Consider the following 22,787-nt stretch of genomic DNA (forward strand, 5'->3'; position numbering starts at 1 on the left):
CCCCCCCAAGTACGCATGCACCACTCAAGTGCAACCCCTGGGCTCAGTGTGTCACTGCTGTTGGGAATCTGTGCTGTGAAATAAAGTGTTTTACTCTTTTGTCTTAGGATGTGGGGTGTGGGTGAGTGCAGAAGAGAGGTAGTTCAACACCTTCTTGCTCTCTGAAATCCCCCAAGTGTGTGTTCTTGGGTGTAACTACATGCACAGATATGTAAGTCAGGCCTGTGGAGAAGTTCAGTTTCACTCTCTGCTGGAAACATGACATTAACTTCCTATTTGGTAAGGAATTGTGACCCCTGGAACAAAAAAAAAAAAAACACTTTTTCTATCTCCTTTTCCTCTGATTGGTTAAACCAAGTAGACAAGCCCTAAATATAATGGAACCCTGTCATTTTCTGATCCAAGAGTTAGAAGTCTCAGCTCAGACAGCCTGGGGCCCAGTGGGCTCATTTCCTAAGGCCCTATGACCAGGCCCCTGAGTGAATTGGGAGAGGACCTGCAGAGATCAGTGGATGATAGAGCAAGACACACTGACCACAGGTCAGTCTGACCACATAGTGTGACCAGAGTTTCTCAGGCAACCTTAAGGTGCATCTGCAGAGGAGGCTAGTAGGGGCACTGTGCCGCTGAGTGATGGTTAGGTTTAGTCTGGCTGTCTCTGCCTGCAGTGTCCTCCTTTTGTGATCTTGCCCATGGAAGTAACATGATTCTTGCCTGTCAAGCTCCAATGCTACCTCTCCCTCCCACCTCCCAATTCGCTCATCTCAGGGTGCCATACAAAGTGGATCTCATTCTGAACCCTTGAGGCATCACTTTTGTACCTTCTGAGGCACTTTTACTGCTTTATTTTTGTACTATTTGAATACCTGTAACTCCTTGGTAGATCAAAGTAAGTTCCTTGAGGAAAGGAATTGTTTCATCTATTTTCTCCAACAGTTCAAAGCTAGCCACAAGGCACCTAGCTGGCAACCAATAAAAACCTGCAGGACAGGTGATGTATCTCACAGAAATGCATACAATAGGCACTGAGTAAATGCACAAGGAATGAAATAACATTTATCTCCCACAGCTGGGAATGTAAAACTTTGATATTCAAGTCAGTTTCATACAACCCTTGGGCCCTAAAATCTGTCAAAATTTCCTTGGAAATAACCACACAATCTGCCTTGAGGTAGCATCTGAGATGGTTTCAAGTAGGGTTTCAGATATCTTAAAGTCCCCGAGTGCCTCATTTCCCCCTATGTGTTTAATATCCCAAGTGGTCTCCAGAAGAACTTGAAGGGTGACAAGATAACAGGGCTGATGATTTAAGATCATCTCATTAGAACATCTGATTAACCACAACTTTCCTGCTCATCAGCAGAACAATGATTGATATTTGCAGCAGTGACCCTGGAAACCCAAATACCTTATTGAAGGAAGTGTTGGAGTAGCTTCAGAAGCATTTTTATTTTTTTTGAAAGATTTTTAATCCTTTCCTCCCTCCCTCCTTCTCTCCCTCCCTCCCTTCTTTCTTTTCTTCCTTTCTTCCTTCCAACTGGGGTACAGGCCAGAGGTGCGGGCGGGGGGGGGGGGGGGGGCGGGCAGTGAGAGGATTTACCAGAGATAGAATGGGGAGCAGAACAGGTGGATCTGTTAGGGGGAAAAGGATGTCCTAAAGCTAATTCCATACAGGCTTTGTGGACTCCACCCCCACCCCAGGCCAAAGCCAAAGACACTGGGAACTCCAAATCCCATCACCACCAAAGGGAAGGTGGCTGGGACCTGAGGGTGGGGTTAAGCAGCCAGGTGGATATAAAAAGGCAGACACGTGGGCTTTGGGGGGTTCCCCATTTTGGATCTCCGCCAGCTCGCAGCGTCCGGCCAGCTCTGAGGGGGACTTTGGGTTTCCAGGTCTTCGGATCGGGTAGGACGCATTAAAGACTTTATTTCCCTATTTTCTCCCTGAGTTGTACATTTTCCTTATTTCCTTTTCCCTTGTAAATAAACCTTTTATGAACCTTTTGTGTGTGCCTGTAGTGGGGTATTCATAAGTCCCTTTTAAGCGCACGGGTGAGGACCCACAGGCAGGAACCGGTTCAATATCGGGGTTGCTCTATAACAGATCTACTGAAATACACTGCTGAGGGGAGCAGCAGGCAAGACAGGAGAAGTCTGCTGGGCCATGTGGGTTAGCTCCCTGGCTGGGAATCTAACTGAGGCCATAGAGATGACAGCGCTGACTTAACTAACTTCTAGGACACCAGGGAGGCCCAGAAACATTTTTCAAAGTCATTGAAACCATCTGCAAGTGAGCTACCCAGTGGCATTCAGCACACTCACCATCACCACTGTCCATACCAGGACTTTGTCATCATCCCAAACAGAAACTCTATGAGCTTTAAACCATAACTCCTCAGTCTCCTGATAACCTTTATTTTACCTTCTCTCTCTGAATTTTCCTCTTCAAACAATGGAATGATACGCTATTTGTCCCTTTGTAACTGGCTTCTTTCACACTGTACATTGTCCTCGAGGTTTATTCATCTTGTAGCATGAGTCAGAATTTCATTCTTTATAAAGCTGAGTAATATTCCATGGTGTGTATGTACCACATGATGTTTATCCATTCATCTGTCAATGATCATTTGGGTTGTTTTCATCTTTTGCCTTATGCTGCTATGAACACAGGTATACAAACATCTGTTTAGAAATACATAGTCTTCATCTTGTTCTCCATGGTAATGGTCTACTAACTGGAAAGCTTGACTAACTAGAATATTACATTCTACCATTAGGTTTGTGTAGGGGCTGGATGACACAAGGCAGGTTTTCTATGATCCGAGCAGACTGGGTAAAGGAGGAGTGAGTCCTGGAGCCCTCGGTGGCTTTTTGCAGGATTTTATTGGGATTTACCAGGCACACGGCAGGCAGGGGTGCTGGGGGGCTGGGAGGCTGGCAGGCCTCCTAGCCTCCAGCAAGTCTTCACTCTTTCTGGGTTCTCTGGTGCTCTCTGCTCTCTCGTGGTTCTGCTTCTTGCGGTTCTTCCATTCATTCTCTGCTTCTGCTTCTGCTGGCGTCTGCATACTTCTGCTGGTGTCCCTTAAAAGCCCAGTCTTAGCCCAGGTGACTCCCATCTACATAGGCCCACACACTACTCCAGGTGCCCGCCATCAGGCATGCATTCAGGACTGCAGGGTTCTATCATCTATCCTAATGGCGAGAGGGCACAAAAGCTGATACTTTTACCTTACCCTATTTCTTGGATTACGTGGTGGAAGCACAGCAGGCAGGGGTGGGGAGTGATGTCTCCATCTCACAAATGGACACAAGGAGGCAGGTGACTAATCCACATTAGCGTGGATGATCAGATTTACAAAAGAAATTCCCCCACCACTCACCCCCCCTACTGCCACATGTCACTGTTCAGTTCTACTGGGACACTTTTCCAAAAAAGTACGAACTTGAGGAACATTTGTTCTGAATTAAACTTGGCTGCAGTGAAAGTGTTATCATGTATATGGAGCTCAAATTACAGAGGCCTTTTTGGCCAGTGAATGGCACTGAGCGGCTGCTCAGAGAGGTGGAAAATTCTGAGCCCCTCCAGCACTGTTTCAGGAAAATGCTCTGCGTGGTGTGGAGAGGGGCCAGCTGGTGATGTCAAGGGGCTTATAAAAGAGATTACAAGACCTTTTAAGGGAAGGAGGCAGTTGCTAATGATGGAAAACTGCTAAAGCAGTTCTGGATGAGGCCTCAACACTTAATTTGCTAGTTATCCTGAAGTGCTTGTCATTTTTAAAAAACATATTGTGTCTATTCCTTTGTGCATAGCTCAAAAGACAACACTGAGTGTGGGGCAGAGAACCTGTTATGCTAATCCAAGGGGTAAGTGAAACTGAGCTCTCAGGACACAGAAAGTCCAAAGTGGACCATCCAGGACCTGGGAGGGAAAGTTAAATGCCAGACACACCTGTACATCTGTATTTGTCTTTCCAGCTTCCTTCATTTCCTTTTTCTTTTGAAAGCAAGGGGGTGGGGCTTTATTTTTTAAAAAGCTGCTTAAGAGCTTTGCACCTCCAAAGAGATCTGAAAATAAAATATTTACTGATATTGCATTTCCAAGAGTTTCCAGTCTTTTCACACCCTCTTGCCATTTTATCTTAAGAATGTGGGTTTTATAAAGAGGAACCAAGATCAATTACAGTGACAGGGTAGATTGAGTTGAGTAGACAAGCCCCAACTCTAACAGCTGGGCTTAGTTTGTGTTTAAAATAGATAACTAATGAAAACAGTCTCAGATTTAGGAATAAGGATCTAAGTTTGGAAGTGAAGGCCCTAAAATCAATTTTTATTGGAGTTGCTAAACTAAAGAAAATTCTCCATCAAGTTCTCTTTTTCCCTTATGGAGTATTAAAACAAATAAATGAACAAACGGACAAGCACACCAAACAAAACTGAAAACTAAGGACCCTAGAAATTATCCTCGAAGAAGTGTCACTCAGTGACAAGGCCCAAAGCTAAAATGGAGTCGAAGCAAGAATTAAAAGGCTTCTGGAAGTGATCAGCATGGAGGGACTTTGGAACCCATGACACTAAGGTATAATTGGTTGCAGCTTTATGTTTTCATCAGCCTTTATTTCTGGGCATGGGAGAATAGCTAAAGACTACCTTGTCAACTCTATATATTCTTACAATATGGAAAAAACAGTCATCTGCTTCACCAAACATTTTTTTCAATTGTAGCTTAAATAAAAGCTACAATTTTCTTTTTTTGCGGGGGGGACGGGGGGTGGTGGTGTGACTGGGGATTGGGTTCTCTTTCTGAATGAGCAATCTGGGTCAAGTCCCAGATTTTCAGTGGAGTGCAGCCCTCCTCAACCCCCATATGGCAAAGGCCCCCCTGGCTCCTATCAACTGAGCTCCAGCAGGAAGGCTCAATCCTGTGAGCTTATCTCTTCCCTGTCCCCTGAAGACACTGAGCAGATTACTGCCTCTTCAGACCTTGTCTCCGTCTTACCCTCCTCCTGCTGAGTTCTTTATTAAAATCTTTTCCTTTTTTCAAGTCTCACTCAAGTTTCACCTCCATTTGACCAAGCCAATCTCCAAGAGCTTTCTCCCTCTGTTCCCTCCATGCCACTTCGAAATGGGCCTGTTAGATCACATGCTGCCTATCTCACTGAATCTGTATACCTCCTTAAGTCCCCTGCTGCCCCCCCAGGAGACAAATCTAGCGGGAATACTTGTTAAATATGACTTTATTGCTCAACAACTGAAAGGCTGTTGAATCAATGAAAAGCTTCTTGCCTGAAATTTTAACCTGGGCCAAGAAACACAGCTATTAACTTTCACATGAAAAAGAATCTTCTGAGCTACAAAAGCAGGGATAGATAACACTATTCAGGAGAGATTATTAGAAGAATCTACATGAGAAAGGAAACTCAAAGCCAGCCAGAAACCCAACCTTCTTTCTTCAACTTAAAATTCTTCAAATTTGCTTTTTTCTGAGTATTTCCTAACTCCCTGCTAGTGTTCTCAAAGAAGGCTGCAGACCCTCTGAAAATGGTCATGACCTTTCATACTGCTTGTTCTTGCCTGTCTGGTCCAGGGTGGGAAAGTGTTAGGAAGGAAGGAGCTCCAGACCCTGCTTCCCACTCCACTAATTTTGTCCTCCTCCTCTGATTTTGTCTGCACTGGCAAGCTATTGAGAGAAAACTTGGAACCCAAAAGGCATCCCCATTTGGAAATCAGTTAAAAGAGTATTTGATTTATAAAAAAACATCATATGCATGATTTTGTTTAAAAAAAAAAAGAGAGAGAGAGAGACTTATCTTTAAAATGGAAATGAATGACTCCATCGGGAATATGGTCTGCCCTTGGTATAGAGAGGGGTTGAAATGGAGGGGAGGGGGTATTAAAAAGAAAAACATGTAGGCCAATACCCAAATAGAATACTCTTTCTTACAGGGCAGATGTCCCAACTTACTGCTTTTTTGCTTATTTACTAAAAGATCAAAATAAACCAAATGTGAATTAGAGGTCACTCGTGATAGAGGGTGCTATTTTCTTCCAGAGAGAAATAACTTAATATCTTTATTGCCAACTTTTAATATGGGCTCATGGTTTCCAACTCTATATGTGCCAGGGAGACACCATCAAATAAGTATGGTGGCATCAAAAGTAATTTGAACTTTTCGGAACAAAGCGTTATCTAATGGGAGGAAATCATTTTGTGTTGTCAATATTTTGTATTATTGTTTATACGTTGTGGGTTCATCTGTGTAGCTGAGCAGGATTGCCCAAGCTGACATGTGCTTCATTCTCTGTTGGTTATATTCATGGGAAGATTCCTAGAATATACTGCTCTATGACCTACCCAAGTTACTTCCTTTCCTCAGTCCCAGTTTCCTCATCTGTCAACTAGACAACACACAGGGAGTGCCTAGCATTGCAAAACAGGTATTTATGATTGAAAGCAAATTAATATTCTCACTTCCAAATATGTGCTAAAAATAAAGTTTACTCATATATTACTTATATAACTCATTCTTGTGTGATAAAAAGATTACTGAGCTAGGAGGTCTAGTGTATAGTGCTAAGTAGGCAAATTACTCAATCTTTCTAAATTTTTATTTCTTTGTCTTTATAATGATGGTGCTGGATTAGATGGTCTACCAGTAACTTTCAGTTCTAAATTTCTGTGACAGGGTTTTTTTAAATAGTTAATTTAAAACAAAGATTTAATAAAACTTAGATGCTTTAGCAACTTATGTTTTTTAATTAAATGTACTTCAGATTATATCATGTAATGTTTGTCATACAATGGATGTGGGAAAAGACACATGTACCTGTCATTTATTTTAAGAAGTAAAACTTGATATTAGACAAGATGAAAAATTTATTCTATTGCTATTCAGCTATTTAGCTGTCCTTCATTTATTTTTTTCATTAAATAATATAAATTATTTATATGTAAGCATTTATTGACACAGAATTGTAATATACAATTTAAATAAAAACACATAGACTTTGAAAAAAAATAAAACCTGATTATTTAAATAGATTTAGAAATGCTATGGGTGAAATTCAATTATACCCAAATGTGCAAAAACAAGATTGAGATCACTGCTAAAAAATAAAGAAGGGAAATTACTTGGAATGCCCATTGTTTCTGGAAAAAGGGTGTTTTATTGCCCAGTAATGCTGACATTACTTTAGGTGGAGACCTAAACAGAGCACAGCCTCTCCTTTTAGAAGATTTCATCTAACTGAAATGAAATGAATCTAGCTTAGTAACACCAAATATAAGTCAAAGTAAAACAGGATTCTGAATTTGATATGCATCTTATTTGCAATAAGAAGTCTTTCATGGCAACCCAGGCCATGATGGAAACACCTCTTGACATAGAATTGGATTCAGATTCTGCCTCCTTGCTCTTCTAAGTAGGTGCCCTTGGGCAAGTCCTATAACCCCTTTGTATCTGTTTCTTCATAAAATGGGGCTAATTGGTTAGGGTTATTGTGACTATTAAAAGACAGTGCATGCAAATTCTAAGAACAGTGTTCAACACAGAGAAATATTACCTATTATATTTGATTGCATAAATTGGAGGTCTACTGTGTAGTCATTTCTGTACCAGATCCTGAAATACTTTTGAGCTTTAGTTTTTTTCTTTGTATCTGGTCTACAATGTGTCATAGAATTGGATATGAAATTCTGATAAATACAGCAGTCTAGTGGGATCCAGACTGGAGCCAGAGGACTTTTTATACTCAGGAGAGAATATGAGAAGTAAATGAAGTAGTTACTTAAGGTCTAGACTTTCGGTTGTTCAGTTCCTGTGCCAGGTTTTAGTGAGTGCATTAAAATGTATATTAAAACCACCATGACATTCAAAGAGTCAAACATGCCTGATTAGACTTTCATGTCCTGTATTTATAAGAAGGATTGTGGTGCATATCCTCAGTGCAAATTATCTGTGGCTCTTGCTAATATTTATGAATATACTAGTCTATATAACACAATGCATGTGATTAATTTGTTGAAGTCATCAACTTTAAGGAACTAGTGGAGAAGATGCCACATCTTAACCAATAATGATGGCAGATAGGGAGTAGGCAATATAAAAGAAAGGGCAATTGTAATTTTTTGCACCATGGTACAAAATGAGAAATAAAGTTATGGCAATAATTCATCCTTATAAGTAAATTTATCATAGATATGGTGTAGAAAGACATGCCATTGCAAATAATTTCGCTGTAATACTTGGTGATGCACCCAAATTTTCCCTATACAATAAGAATTCAGTAATGTTTGGTCTTCAGGTTGCCTTGGGTGGCTGTGTTCCCAGGACTGTAAGAATAAGTGTAAGGTGATGAATTCCACAGGAGCTGACAATTTGGTTCGTGGTCTCTAGTTGGGCTGGTTTTGGCACTGGCTGGGGATTGGCTGCTTTTGGTGACTTTGGGGTGATAGTAAGTTAAGCAAATCATAGATCATAGCAGTACGTACCTCTCCCTCTGGGGTTTGAACAGATAATGACTATTGGGTCACTAACTCCTCCCATGGCCCCTTTATTTGTATATTTTATATGGTAAAGAAATGAAATATATATATATATATATAGATATATATAGATAGCCCATTCATTAAAAAAATCTCATCTAAATTAGAAATAATTAGGGATCTTTTCTCAAAGACTCTTGATGTAAAGAAGAAAAGTGAATGGGCCATTCCTTAACAGGCAAATTGAACTCCTGCATTTACTAAGACAGGAGAATAATGTAAGTCAGAAATAAGTTGGAAAGCTCATTTTGTCCATACACAGTGTAGGGTAAGGTAAAAGGTATCAGGCTTTTCTGCCCTCCCGCCCTTAGGATAGATGACGGAACCATGCGGTCCTGAATGCATGCTTGATGGCAGCCACCTGGAGTAGGGTGTGGGCCTAGGTTGATGGGATTCGACTGGGCTTTTCATGGCGGCGTCACGGGGATGCCAGCAGAATCCGAGAGAGAAGTAGAGAACGCCGGAGAGCCCAGATTGAGTGAAGACTTGCCTGCCAGCCTCCCGGCCCCCCAGCACCCCTGCCTGCTGTGTACGGGGTAAACCCCAATAAAAGACCTGCAAAAAACCACTGGGGACTCTGACTCCTCCTTTACCCGCTCTGCTGGCTCATAGAAAACCTGCACCGTGTCTGTTCCTGCCCTCTACAACAGTTATAAAAGGTTTACTAAGAAAAATAAAAAGGTTCTGAACCTTGTTGTCCTTACCACTCCTTTTTTTCCAGGCCCATTTTCACAAGGCTGATAGCTTTTGAATATTAAAACCATCCCCACCACCATCACTCAAGTCGTTTAAACCAGTTCAAAGCCACAGTAAGCCCCGCCAGAGTCCCCCATTTGGGTACAGCCTTGATTCTCCAGAAAAAGGGGGCTAGAGAGAGGAATTAATGATTTGGATTTGGATACATCTGGACCAGGACGTGGGTCTTCCTGGTGAAGCACAAAAACAAAACAATAATATGTCCCTTCCCACTTCCAGAAACAAAACAGAATATCCAAGGTGCTGCTGCAGCTGCTTTTAGCAGCCTGTCTGGGCTGCAAGAGACAAAGCCAGGGCTGACCCTCGGGTCCGGAGACGCGCGCGGCCTGCGGCCTGGGCGAAGTCCCCGGGGCGGGCGGGAAGGGCAGGGAGCGCACCTCGGGGACTTTCACCTGCCCGGCGAGTGGCACCGGGCGAGGGGCCCACGGGGCGGGGCCTGGGGCCGGGGCGGGCTGTGGGCGGGGCCTGGGGCCGGGGCGGGCCGGGGGGAGGAGCCTCGCCGCCCGCGGGAGGAGCCGGCCCGGACCCGCCCCGCGGGAGGAGCTGCTCGCCGGCGGCCGGTCCGGCGTCTCCGTGACAGGCACCCGCGCCGCGGCCGCTTCCTCGTCGTGGCCGTGCACGAGCCGCTCTGGGACCCGCGCCGCGCCCAGTCCCGCTGCGGCTGCAGCGCCTTCCCCGGCCACCGCCCCCTACCCCGGCCGCCCGCGCGCCCCGCCGCGCACAGCGCCCGGCAGCCAGAAATTGCGCGGCCACAGCGCCGCCGGCATCCGCGCCTCCCACCCCCGGCCCTGCGCCGCTCGGGTCCCGGCTCCGGTGCCCTCGCCCGCGCCTCCCCCGCCCGCGCTCCCGCCTCTCCGCTCTCCTCGGTGGATCGCCGAGCCTCTTCCCGCCGCCGCCTCCGGGGGAGCAGTCCCGGCGGGGCACCATGCCCAGTAAAACCAAGTACAACCTTGTGGACGACGGGCACGACCTGAGAATCCCCTTGCACAACGAGGACGCCTTCCAGCACGGCATCTGCTTCGAGGCCAAGGTGAGGGGCGCGCCTGAGCGCGTGGGGTGCACGGCCATCCTGGACACATGGTTGGGGAAAAGCTGATGTGGGGTGTCCTACTGTTTTGGGGAGGGTGTCTCTTTTACACTGGCCCCTGCCCAGAGCTGCCGAGACCTTGCAAAGTTGGAACTACATTGCCCTCCAGAGTCCCCTCCCACCAGCAGACCCCACTCCCACCTGCATATTCCACTTATCACCTGTAAATCCCTTCCCACCTGCAGACTCCACCCCCCCCATAACCTTCCATTCACCTGCAAACCCCTCCCCCTTTATCCTTACCCGCCCAGGACCGGATTGAATTACTTCCCCGACCCCTCCTTTCAAGGAGCTGGGTGAGTCCGGACACCTGGTGCTTTAGAATCTGTGTAGGGGAGCTCTTGTGTTATTACCTGCTGAGCTCCCACGAGAGAGGTACTCCCAGGAGCGTCTTTTAAAGCGGGGTGGGTGCCTGCTTGCTGATCGAGGAAAATAACAGGGATGTTTTTAGATTCCATATAACTGTGTGCAGGTGTCAGAGCCACTTCCTAAATACCTGATTTTCCCCTACTCCTTTGCTAGTGCCAGCCATTGATGGTGGGACGTAGGGGTGAAAGTTGCCTATTTGTTGATTTTGTGACTTAATGTTAAGTTTCATCAACTAGCAGGGAGCGGCTGTGAAGAATTTAGCTTGGATGACTGGAATTTTCAGCCTTGGGGGTAGGGGTGCAGAAGCTTGGACTCTGATTTGGTCCCTGGGATGCCCTTCCCAGAGCAAGGACTTCTGGTTTCTGAAATTACAACTGAGGTGCCCCTCCCATCCTCCTGGAATCAGTGCTTCTACTTTTCACATCCCTTCTGCTCTTCATTCACATGCCTCCGTGACACAAAGACCATGGGACCCTCGACAACTTGTGTGCCTGTCACCCATAAGTGTCTTTCCATGGAAGTGTGTCTTGCTGCTTTTGAAAAGGTAGTACTTTCCATGATGAGACAGTTTTCCTCTTTGTTCCCCTTTCTTGTTCTCCTACATGGTTATTTAGATACAGTATTAGCATCTTCTGCAAGGATTATTCCATCAGGTGGCTAATCCTTCAGTTCAAGAAACAGTTCCCAATTTTTGTTAGGTGTCCAGTGTGATCAGTTATCCTTAGACATTTTTTTCCTTCTCATGGGGATGTGAGTTGGTGAATCTTACTTCCCTGCCCCCCATAACTTTCCCCTAACCTTATTTGCTCGAGCAAGGACGACACCCCCAGTCTTGCCCCTGACATCAACCTTGTGGTGGAATGCAGAGCTGAATTACTGGCTATGGCCAGGACCAGAGCAGGGCTGCAGCCAAGATCTTATCTTGCTTCTCTTAGAATAGATCTGCTTGGTCTAAGATGGGATGTTTGGGTTAATTTTTGTCCTGGCCTGTTGCTTTGATGAGTAGGTTTTTTAAAGGGTGAGTTTTCATCAGAATTGTGATTTAATTTCCTTGGACATACATAACCTGGGAAATTGGCTTTTGTTTTGCTTGGTTTACCAGTGCTCTGCTTTGCAAGAATGAAAGTAAGAAGGATTAAAGAATTATTAAGCCTTCCTGCCCTTTTCTCCCAGTCCTCTGCATTTAGTCCCAATTAGGTCTCAACTAGGGCATAGGAATCACCAGGTGAAGGTAGTAAATAGTTGCATCTTGTCACCCTCCAATGCTGCTAAGTTGATACACCTGTGGGGAGCCTGGCACTGGTGCCTTTAACAGGCCGAGCCTCTAGGTGATTTAATGCAGGTGATCGGGACCAGAATTTGAGAAGTACTGGGCATCAGCTTGCTTCCAACTTTGCTGGGTCCTACCTTCCCTTTTCCAGCATGCAGTTTCCTTTCTGAGCAAATGTCTGGGGGCTGTGTGATGTAGTTCCTATAGTAACTTCCTCACATTCACAGATCATGTTGCTAGCTAAGAGGAGAGGGGAGCCAGTCTTGGTCCAGGCTGTGTCCCCAGTGCAGATCTGAGAGGTAGGGGACACAGGGTTCTGCTATGAGAAGAGAAGGACAGAACTGGCTTTGGGGACTGGATGCTAAGTTTCAGCTCATGTAATTGGTGCTGGACACAGAGTCATTCAGACCTTGTTGGCTGAAACCTGAGTGGAGGCGGAAGTGTTTCTGTCCACATGCACCCTGCAAGTGCCTTCCCTGCTGGCTTCTACCAGAGTGGTATCCATGGAACTGCACATTGTTGGGATTTCAGGGTTAAATCCACACCACATTCCTCCCTTGTTTTGGAAAAGCACAGACTGTAAAATGCATTTTTGGTGTCTTGTCAGGCACCCTTGGAAAATGAGCCCAGGTCTTTCTCTCCCAAGGGCTGGCAGCTTTTCAGAATCAACGCTGGGTGGAGTGACTCTCTGGATGCATGCTACTGATTTTCAGGGATCTGCAGTGATTGAAAGGCTATGGTCAGGGTTGAAGGGCATCTGGGTGCCAGTTAATTTAATTATGCATTTAATTATCCCTAGGAATGCTAGATATATTCTACCTGCAGTACTCATGTAATTTTCACCACTTCCCTAGAGATGGGTCCCCCTCAGTCTTTTATAAATGAGGTTATGGGTTCAGGGAGGTTGTTGCCTGCCTTAGTGCACAAGGCTATGAATGGCAAAGTCAGAATTTAAGCCTGAAACTCTGACTTCACAAGCTCAAATTCAACACTTATTCATTTAATGATTTTTAGGGAGTGTTCACTATGCTGGGCAGAGCTCTGATTCAGTGCTCTCATCTCTTGGCCTGTGATGTAGGAAATTCTTCAAACTTTAAATGCTAGGCTGGAGCTGCTTCTAAGGGGTTGCTGCTGTCATTGTTCAATGTGGACACCTGGCTCACTTAGTGGTGATGGGTAGCAAGGGCTCATTCTTCTTGAATGCTTGTGTGGCCCCTCTGTTATTGCCTGTCCCGGCATGCTATCTTGTAGGCCAGGGCCATCAACCCACTGCTGGGTGGGGGAGAAGGGGATTTCTAAGATGCAAAGTGTAAGAAAAGTATTAATAACAATATTATGCCTTATATTTGTAGGTAATTTTGGATTTGCATGGGACTCTCACATACAGAGAATTTTCCTCTTATAGAGATACAGACATTAGTGTTATCTCCATTGTCAGATGAAATAACAGAATCAGAGAGATTAACTTGTCTAGTGTCATAGAACTGATCAGTACCAGAACATAAGGGTATTTATTGAGCACTTGCTATATGCCATGTATTGTTCTGGGTTTTGCCTCATCTAACCCTCAAACCCCACTGCTTTTAGTCCTGGTCTAGCTGCTTTCCTCTGACCTTCTGTATTCATAGAACCCGTTCTCTAGATTGTCAGAACTAGAAAGAACTGTACATTACCACCCTATTTTATGGATGAGGAAGTCATTGACCTTAGGCAACATAGGCAGTTAAGAACACAATCAGAACTAATGCTAGTTTCAAATTGGTTTCAGTTCTTTACTGTGGTTTAATAAACTATCTCAAAACTCAGTAACTTAAAGCAACATTTACTTAATTTGCTTTTGATGTCTGAGGCTCACATTCAGGCTGGGCTGGGCTGGGTGGTTCTTCTGTTGCATATGATACTGAGTCTTTATTCACCTGGACTATGTTGGAAAGTCCCAGAATGTGCTTCTCCCATTCCTGGTACCTTCCTGGTGGTTCTGAGCGTTGTTCTCTACAAGGAGGAGCTTGGGTTTCCTAGCATGGGGACCCTTTTATTTGGCAGCTGACTTTGAAGAGGGAGTGTTGTAAGTAGTGAAGGTGGAAGCCTTCAGAATTACACAGGCTTACTTCTGCTTTGTGCTGTTGGTTAAATCAGGCCAGTACAGATTTAAGAGGAGAAGTAGACTTCTCAAGGTCACATTGCAAGTGTGCACGTTGCCAAAGCTATCTTTGGATCATAGTGTACCACCAAATTTGTGTTGTTTTCTCTCTGCATGTACCTCCTCCAATGAAGTCGAGTGTTCTTTGAGTGTCTCATGCTTCTGTGTACAGCCTCTTCTCCCCAAATCAGTTACATACCTAGTTGACAGTAATAATTATTTGTGAAGTAGAAGAAATGGTCTCTTATAGAAAATCTGGAAGCAGTGACTATATTGTCATACTACCGAGTGATTTTTGTGGTTGGGGAGCTCCTTGTCTAGTCTGATCTGAATTTTCTGGCCATATTTTCCTCCTGATAATGGCTTCCCTGACTGATAGTTTCACCCTTGTGGATTTTAGAGATTCCAGTAACTGCACACAGCAGGCTGCCTATGGATGCTACTTGAATACACTGTTGTGAGGGCTTCCAGATTAGGCCATGACATACGTTGTCTCACCATCAGTGGGGTGTCTCCATCTAAGCCTGAACCTGAGGTGCATGGTCAAGAGCTCTCAGAACTGACTCCACTTATCCTGGGTGCTGTCCTCTAATCCCCAATGTCCCCACCACCACCCCAACATTCCTCCAGTCCCCAGCAGTTCTGTCTTCTAGGATTCTGGGCCAGTGTATTTAGTAACATCTTTAATAAAGGCGTAATCCTTGAAGTAGACACTTATTTCATCTTCTGTGTATTTGTCTTGATGCTTTGAAATACACTGTTATCTTCTGCTGAGAACTCTTGGAGGTGGAGAGTGGGGAGACGATCAGTCTCAGTGATCTAGCACCACTCTGAAATGTTCCCCATTTTTATTCACTTTATTTTGCACTTAGGTATCCCTGGCAGTTCCTCTATGGCTAGTGTGTTGGGATTTGATGGGCAAGACTGTTTCTATAGTAGCCAGACATTTCATGATTTTATGATTTTTTGTCCTGTCTCCTTTGTCCAAAATATCCCTTTCCATTTCAGTGATCAAAATCACACAGCCACATGTCATAATAACTTCTGCTAGTCACCTCTGAGACCTTAATCTGACTACTGCTTGTTAAAAGTTACTCATATACTGCTACTTCAAGAACTCGAACTTTCAGCCCTCGGTCACTACAGCCTTGCTTCTTCTTTCCTATTTTTGGAAGCACATTCTTCCCCTTCCCTCCTCCTTTCTGACAGTGTTATTTTTATTGAGACTAATTTCACCTACCATACAAGCCACTTCTACAATTCAGTGGTTTTTAGTTTATCCACAGATATATGTACAACTATTACCACAGTTTAAGATAAGCAGGGGAACCCAGAACCCTTTAGTTGTCATCACCTATCCCCTCATCCATGCAGCCCTAAGTACCCACTGATCTGCTTTCTGTCTCTAGGTCTGCTATTACGGACATTTCATATAAATGGAGTCATATGAAGTGTGGTCTTGTCTGACTTCTTTTACTTAGTGTAATGTTTCCAAGGTTCACCCATATTGTAGCATGTATCCATAGTTCATTCTTTTTTATGCCTGAATAATATTCCATTGCAGGGATAGACCATATTTTGTCTATCTACATATCAATTGATGGACATTAAGGCTGTTTCTATTTTGTAGCTATTGTGAGTAATACTGTAAACATTGATGTGCAAATTTTTCTGTGCTATATACTTTCATTTTTAGTGGCTAGATAAGTAGGAGTGAAATTGCTGAGTCCTGTGGTGATTATGTTTAACCATGTTGGAGCTGTCATACTGTTTCCCATGTGGCTGCATGTTCTGTCTTCCCACTAGCAGTGTATGAGGGTTCTGATTTCTCCACATCCTCACGACACTTGTCTGACTTTTTGGTGGTAGCCATCCTCATGATATGAAGTGGCCTATCTCATTGTGGATTTGGTTTGCATTCCCTGATGAATAGTGATACAGAACATCTTTGCATTCATATATCCTCCTTGGGTATTGAGATCTTTTGCCCATTTTTATTTATATTTATTTATTTATTTATTTATTTTTATTTTATTATTTTTTTTTTTATAGAGGCATGTTTTATTTATTTATTCATTAATTTGTTTGTTTTTTGTTTATACATGCACTGGGTACAGTCAGAAGCACGGGAGGGCGAGAGAATTCACCAGAGTGGGGAGCAGAGCAGGCAGAAGGACCCAAGGACACTGCTGAGGGGAGCAGCGGGCAGCAGGAGAGGTCTGCGCGCCATGTGGGACCCTCCTCTGGTGGCCGGGGAGCAGCCGGGGATCGAACCGGCACCGCAGAGGCCGCGGGCAGCTTCGCAACCCAGCGCTCAACCGCTGCGCCACCGGGGAGGCCCATCTTTTGCCCATTTTTAAATGGAAATGTTTTTATTGAGTTCTAAGGGCTCTTTATATGTTCTATATTTAGTCTCCTCTATAGCGCTGCACATATTTTCACCTGTTCTGTGGGTAGTCTTTTCACTTGGACATTGTCCTTTGAAACAGTTTTAAATTTTGGTGAAGTCCTATGATCACGATTTTTTCCTCTTTTTGAGCCCCATTTAACCTCTGTCCCCTACTGCCCATAACCTTTGAGTCTTGGTTCATCATTCCGTCGCCTCCTCCCCTGCCTCCACAGGGTCCAGCTTCCGCACAATGAGCTTATTCCACTCTGCCCGGGAACACCTGTGGCCTTCCCTATGTGAAATTGCTCTTATCGCCTCCTCCTCCTTTAACATTTTTCCTACTCTTCCTTTCAGGGCCAAGCCTCATGAGAGAGTGGTCTACTCTGTACAGTTTTTGTGTATCCATTCACTGCCTGGCCTTGTCCTCCTGACTTCTTGCTGCCATGTAGAAACTACTGCTGCTCTTCTCTGTCTTCAGCCCTTTGCCTTCTCCTCCTGAGTATCTTATTCTTGTCCTTGGAGTGCCTGTCAGCTCTCCATGCATGCTCTCAGCCCTTGCCCACACCTCCTTTCTTTGCTGGCTGACCTCTCCTCTCCTTTGACCTTTCATGGGAGTGCCCCAGGCCATCCTCCACCTCTCTGTGCAGGGGGCTTCTAGATCTTCAACTTCAGTCCCACTTCAGATCTTTCTGTTGTGCCAGGTCTCTACCTTCTCTACAAGCTGGAAGTCTAATCTCTCCTTGTCCCAGCCTACCATCCTCTTGGGCACCCAGACTCGACACTTGGGAGCACAGCTTGAGTCCTTCCGTTCAGCAGCTGGCTTGGGTACTGTTTACCAAGTACCTCTGGCAGGGCTCTTCTCTTCTTAACCCCAGCCCCTAGCAAGTCAGTCAGTCCTTGAGTTTTCCCCATGCTGCTCTTCCATGCCACTGCCTGGGCCGTCATTCTGCCTCTGGCTGGGCCAGGCTGCTCGCCTCTTCTCACCATACCATTCAGAACCCTTCTGAGGGCCTCCACTTTATCCTGTAAACTTTTGCGGTTAATTTTCCTGAAATAAATTGCTACCTTCCCACTCAGAGACCTACACATTGTAAGTTTCTAATACTACTATCTTAGATCCCAACTTCTTAGCGAGCTATTCAGGGGTTTCTGCTGTTGGCAACTCCCTTGATCTCCCTACCCTTGAACCCACAGGGGTACCTATCATTCTCTAACCCCTGCCATTCCTCACCATTGCTCAGGTCACATGTCACGTGGTGATGTCTCCTGTCCCTCCTGTCTGTCCAAAAAACTGACAAGGCCTTACTTTGGGTTGACCTCTGATGGTTGTCCACCAGGGTCCCTGTCACTCGGCCTCTGTGTCCTTAATGCTGAGTGCTGTGCCTTGCATTTGGGATATGTATTTTGAATGAGTGATACCATGTCTCTGCTGCTCTTGTGTGGATGGTTCAGGCCTTCTGATGGAGAGTGGGGCATGCCGTAGTTCTACAACTCTTAGCCCCCAGTGGGTATCCTGGAGGGTGTCCCTCCACCCCTCTTACATAGTGTCACTGCCTCCAAAATATGTGCTGAGTCAGCATATGCCCTGCATTTAATGGAATTCCAGTGACGGGCATGCAGTGGAATTAGGATCTTTCTTTTTAAGAACATGAAGTCAGTATTAGGAGTAGATAATCGTCACTTCATAGTAAAGAACATATTTTCAACCTGTTGGGTTCTTGTTCATGCATTGATACCCCCCCCAACTCCTTATATCCTTTATTTGCTGTTTTATCATTTGTTGCACATAAATTTGGTTGGCAACATAGCATGAACTCAGGAGTCTGATTGTGTGTTCCCATCCTGGTGCTGTCTCTCCTTTGCTGTGTGAACTTGTTAGAATATTCACCATCTCTCCTTCAGTGTCTTCCTCTGTAAAGAGAGGATACAAACATCTCATACCTCTGGTGAGAGCAGTTCTGAGGTATACATGTGTCTGCACAATATCCACTGCTGTTCTTGTTACTGTTGTTACTTAGACCTACACATTGTAACTTAAGTCTCATTTGTGTAAGATTCTAGTTTCTGAACTAGACACTGTGCTTTGTAAATCAGAGGCCGAGTAATACATTATCTTCACTTTGTATGCCTGCTTAAAAAAATCTAGCTGTCTTATTACTCTGATTCCCTAAAGTTGCAAATCAGACAGCACGACTACTTTGTGGGCTTAAAATAGCTGTCAGCCTCCTTGGGAAGAAATAAAAAGGGGTTAACTAGCTTCTGGTGCATGCCCCCATCACATTTGTTCCAGCCTTTTAATCCTTGTTAGGATTAGGAATCACAGAGTCTTGTTAAGTATGGTATGTTGTCTATCTTCACTGTCTTTCTCTGAATTTCTTGGATAAATATTTCTTTAAGCAGGGGTAATCTAAGCAGCAGGAATCTTGCATCATGGGATTAATTATACCTTGTGATGCTTACATTTCCCTTTTCAATTTTTATACTCAGCATCATGTTTCCTTTTCAGTGCCGGAGCAGCTGGCTTTAAAAGTTACTTAAAATGGCTCTTCCAGCAAGTTCCGCACCCAGAGTGTTAGAACAGTCTAGAGTCCTGTTCGTTGCCCCAGCACGGACCTGGGTTTACTTTCTACAGTGCTTCAGCGAGACTGAGTGTCTTACGCCCTTGTGGTCTGTCCATGAGGGCTGAGTATGGTGCTACTGCCCCATGTAGTCCTGAGGGCCCCGCATTATCTGGGACAGCTGCTGAGATGATCAGTCTTGACTTGAACAAGACCCAGACTTTCTCCCAAGGGGTGGCCAAGAGGGATCATTTCTCACCAGTGCAGCCTGTATTCACAGCACCTGTGTTAGCCTGTGTGTGTGTGTGTGTGTGTGTGTGTGTGTGTGTGTGAGAGAGAAATGGGGAGGCTGGGAGGAAGAAGATGGGGTTTGCCTTCTTGCAGATTTATCCATGCTCCATAGTCTAGTCTATAGATTCTGTCTCCTGTTGTGGGTTCTGAGCTCCTCAAAGACCCAGGGTACTCTGAAGTCCAGGTCTGTGCTGTCCACGTAGAGAGCACTAACACAGTTACTTCACTGAGGAGGCGCTCAGTGTGTTCCAGGCTGTGCTGCATGCCAGGTTACCATAGCCAGGTTGCTACATGCCACATGCTATGAAATGTTGAGCTTCCCCTGCCCCAGTAGTTCAGGGACTCTCTGTACCTGAGTTTACAGATGGGGAAGCCGAGGCTGAAACTCGTCACAGGCCGCATGCATTGTTGGGAGGGTGGGAGTCACGCTGGGTGGTCTGGCTGGGCATTCACCCTTCCCTTGGTGCCCCTTGTCCTCGGGATGCTGGCAGCTAAGTCTATCAGGTGCTTACCTCTTTGCACATGGGTCTCAACTTTTTACACGCACTGACAATCTCTCCAACAGCCCCAGGAGGGCTGTATTTTATTCCCTTTGTGGAAACTGAGGTTCAGTTTTCAAGGTTGGGTTGAACAGGCAGGTGGCCTCAGGTGATGTCTCAGCGCCTTCATGAGGCTATGCCCGTGACCCAGCACAGGTCTGCTGTGAGCTCCTGGGCAACAGGTGAGCAGGAAAGAGCCCTCCGGTGGGTGTGTTGATGACCCTAGATATGGAACTGAGGCATTGGTGAGTAAGCGGAGGCCCCTTGCATCCTGGAGATTGGGTTTTATCCTGGCCCCCTGCCTCCTGTTCCTGCCATCATCCAAGGCCTCTTCTTGCCTTTCCCAGCTCTGTGTCTAAGACCAGGTCTCCTGCCACTCAGCGCCCCAGGCCCCTCCGTGAGAGACATGCTGAAAAGCTTCCAGCTGGGAGGTGTTGCCTCTGGGTTGAGCATCTCGTTCACAGTGCATGATGGGAAGGCTCCCTGCTTGAGTCCTTTTTTCCTTTCTTTATAATAAACTCTTCCCTTTTTGTTTTGGTCTCTTTGGATGGAAAGGGGCATTCATGTGGAAGCATTTTCTTTTTCTGTCAAGAGGAAGATTAATGTCTTCTGAGGCCAAGTGACAGGTAACATATGATGTCGCTCCCATGCTGTTCCCATAAACACACATAACCTGTACTGTAACTACATTTTCACACTCGCCCCTGATGTGTGTGTGAATTTTCTTTCCTTAAACTTGGCATCCAGATTAAATGCATTGCATCCTGGGCTCCCACATCCAAGGTAGGATCGAAACTTCACCTCTTTCTTCAAGGTTGCTTCATTGCAGTTCTTTTCTCCTACAGGTCAGAAGTTTTGCAGAGTCCTCAAATGAGGGGAATCACATGCATATTCCTTTGATTAGTTAAAAGTGGCTGTTCTCAAACATCCATGAATCACCTGACTCAAATTTACATGGAAATTAATAAGAAGACAGACCCAGGCCTGCTGATGCAGCAGAGGGTCTGGATCTGTGTCCTTAGATAAAGTTTTCCAGGTGATTCTGATAGACACTTTAGCTGGGGAATATGGAGTTGGAGAACTAATGTTCAGACTTGGCTGCTTATTGGAAGCTGGGGAGTTAAAAAAAGTATTGCTGCCTGGGTACACCCAGAGACTTTAATTCATTTAGTATGGGGCATAGGGAGCAATGTGATTTTGAGATCTTCTCTTTCTTTACTTAGACTTTGTTCCAAGCTCATGAGTTGTCGCCTCACAGGGCGGCAGTGTTGGGAGTGGGGTAGGATGAGGGAATGATGGCTCAAAGTCTATGTGGAGCAATGAGAAGCCTAGAGGGGCTACACCCGGCAGCAAAGTGCAGCTCCACCCAAAGGCAGTCTCATAATTATTCAAATCAGGTGCAAAGGTGGGGCAAGTATGTAGGGAGTGTACATGGGGGAAGCAGTTGTTGGGGATGTAAGCTAGGGTGGAATGATGGGGACTATTGCCTGGGGGGCTCCATTATTCCCACCAGTCTAAGCATATTATCTTCTAATGTCTGCCTGCTGTTTTCAGCAGGTGCTGGTTTCCTATTATGTTCCTCATACCAGGAGTTTTGCCCTTGGTGAGAGGCCCTCTGCATGGCCCTAAACTTAGCTGACAAGCAGCAACTCTAGGCACTAAGACAATATCCCTGAGAACAAGGGGGCGCTGGGGAATCCCACAATTAGTGATTGCTTGTTGAAGCCTTTTTATGAAGCTTGTTCTAACATCCTTATCAGGTAATTCTAATATGTCTGTTGTATCGGTGTTGGTATCTTTGAATTGTCTCTTCCCATTGATGTTGAAATTTTTCCTGGTCCCTGGAATGATGAATGACTTTTGACTGAAACCTGGACAATTTAGGTGTCATGAGAATCTGGATGTTAATGAATGAAAGCTGTTTTAGCAAGATTCCTCCGCCAATGACTGGGGCTGGAAAGGGGAGGGCACTGCCCCCTTACTGTTGGGTGGGAGATGAAGTCTGCGTTATTTATTGGCCTCAGCCAGTTGAAGGTGCAGGGCAGCCTCGCTACTGTTGCTGCCTCCATGGATGCTCCGCCTTGTTACCAATGGAAAGTGGCATTTCACTCATCTTCCTTTATCACCCCAGCAGGGAGGGAAGGAAGCCCTGTTGTCCTCAGGTAAGGGTGAATGCCTGACACCCCAACATCCCATTCAGCTGCTGATACCCCTGGTGGGAGGTGAGGCAGGAGCCTCTCTAGCCTGCTGAGGGCAGAAATCTAGTTACCTGACTAGGGGGAGGGCAGGGCCTGCAGATTTCTGTGTGGTTTGGCCAGAGTCAAGCTGTCACTATCTAAAAGCTTATTGTCATGGAGACTGGCCCTTTCCCAGCCCTGCAGCTAGAGAAGAGGTTTTTCTTTCTCTGTGTCTCTTGGAGTGTCTGGGTCTCTGGGTTGGCCAGCAACTAGTCTGTGATACATGAGGTGAAAAGAAGCCCAGAGAACTCATATGCTGTATCGTTTCTTGGGTGCTGAAGTCCTGGCTGGTTTGCCTCCTTCTCGCCATCTCTTGGAATCTTCTTGTACTTGTTTGATATCCAAAGGATTTTTGGGTGGTTACAAATGGGGAAAGTGTGTACTTCTTCTGGAAATGGGGGTTCTCCACACTGGGAGTTATAAATGCCCTCAGGTGATTCAAGTCAAACCAAGGAGCCAACTTTGAGACACTCAAGTTTTGAGCTCTGGAGTTTGCAAAGGTCATTTTGTGGAAGATCCAAGAGGAACTGGGGTCTTCCCCAGTTGATGGTCTTGATGAGTATTGTGTACTCCCTCATAAATTCTAATGGTTGTTTTGCAACCATCACA

At 45.3% G+C, this 22,787-nt stretch overlaps 1 protein-coding gene across 5 annotated transcripts in view; it reads left to right on the forward strand.

Annotated features, from left to right (window-relative positions):
* LOC119241340 (uncharacterized protein C1orf226 homolog) overlaps positions 1–22,787 on the forward strand; it is a 270,987-nt gene that overhangs the window by 14,492 nt on the left and 233,708 nt on the right. For 2 of the 5 annotated variants that reach the window (XM_054693511.1, XM_054693512.1), the window contains exon 1: positions 10,123–10,328. The exons of 1 other annotated variant lie outside the window; for it this stretch is intronic. In XM_054693511.1, coding sequence (XP_054549486.1) covers positions 10,224–10,328 — 105 coding nt within the window. In that variant the 5' untranslated portion in view covers positions 10,123–10,223. Of the gene's footprint in view, positions 1–10,122; positions 10,329–21,400; positions 22,104–22,787 lie in introns of those variants that run through there. 2 more of the 5 variants (XM_054693509.1, XM_054693510.1) reach the window with 1 other exon arrangement.

Source organism: Talpa occidentalis, unplaced genomic scaffold (genome assembly GCF_014898055.3).
Source record: "Talpa occidentalis isolate TD23 unplaced genomic scaffold, MPIMG_talOcc4v2.1 talOcc4.12, whole genome shotgun sequence".
Classification (NCBI taxonomy): Eukaryota; Metazoa; Chordata; class Mammalia; order Eulipotyphla; family Talpidae; genus Talpa; species Talpa occidentalis.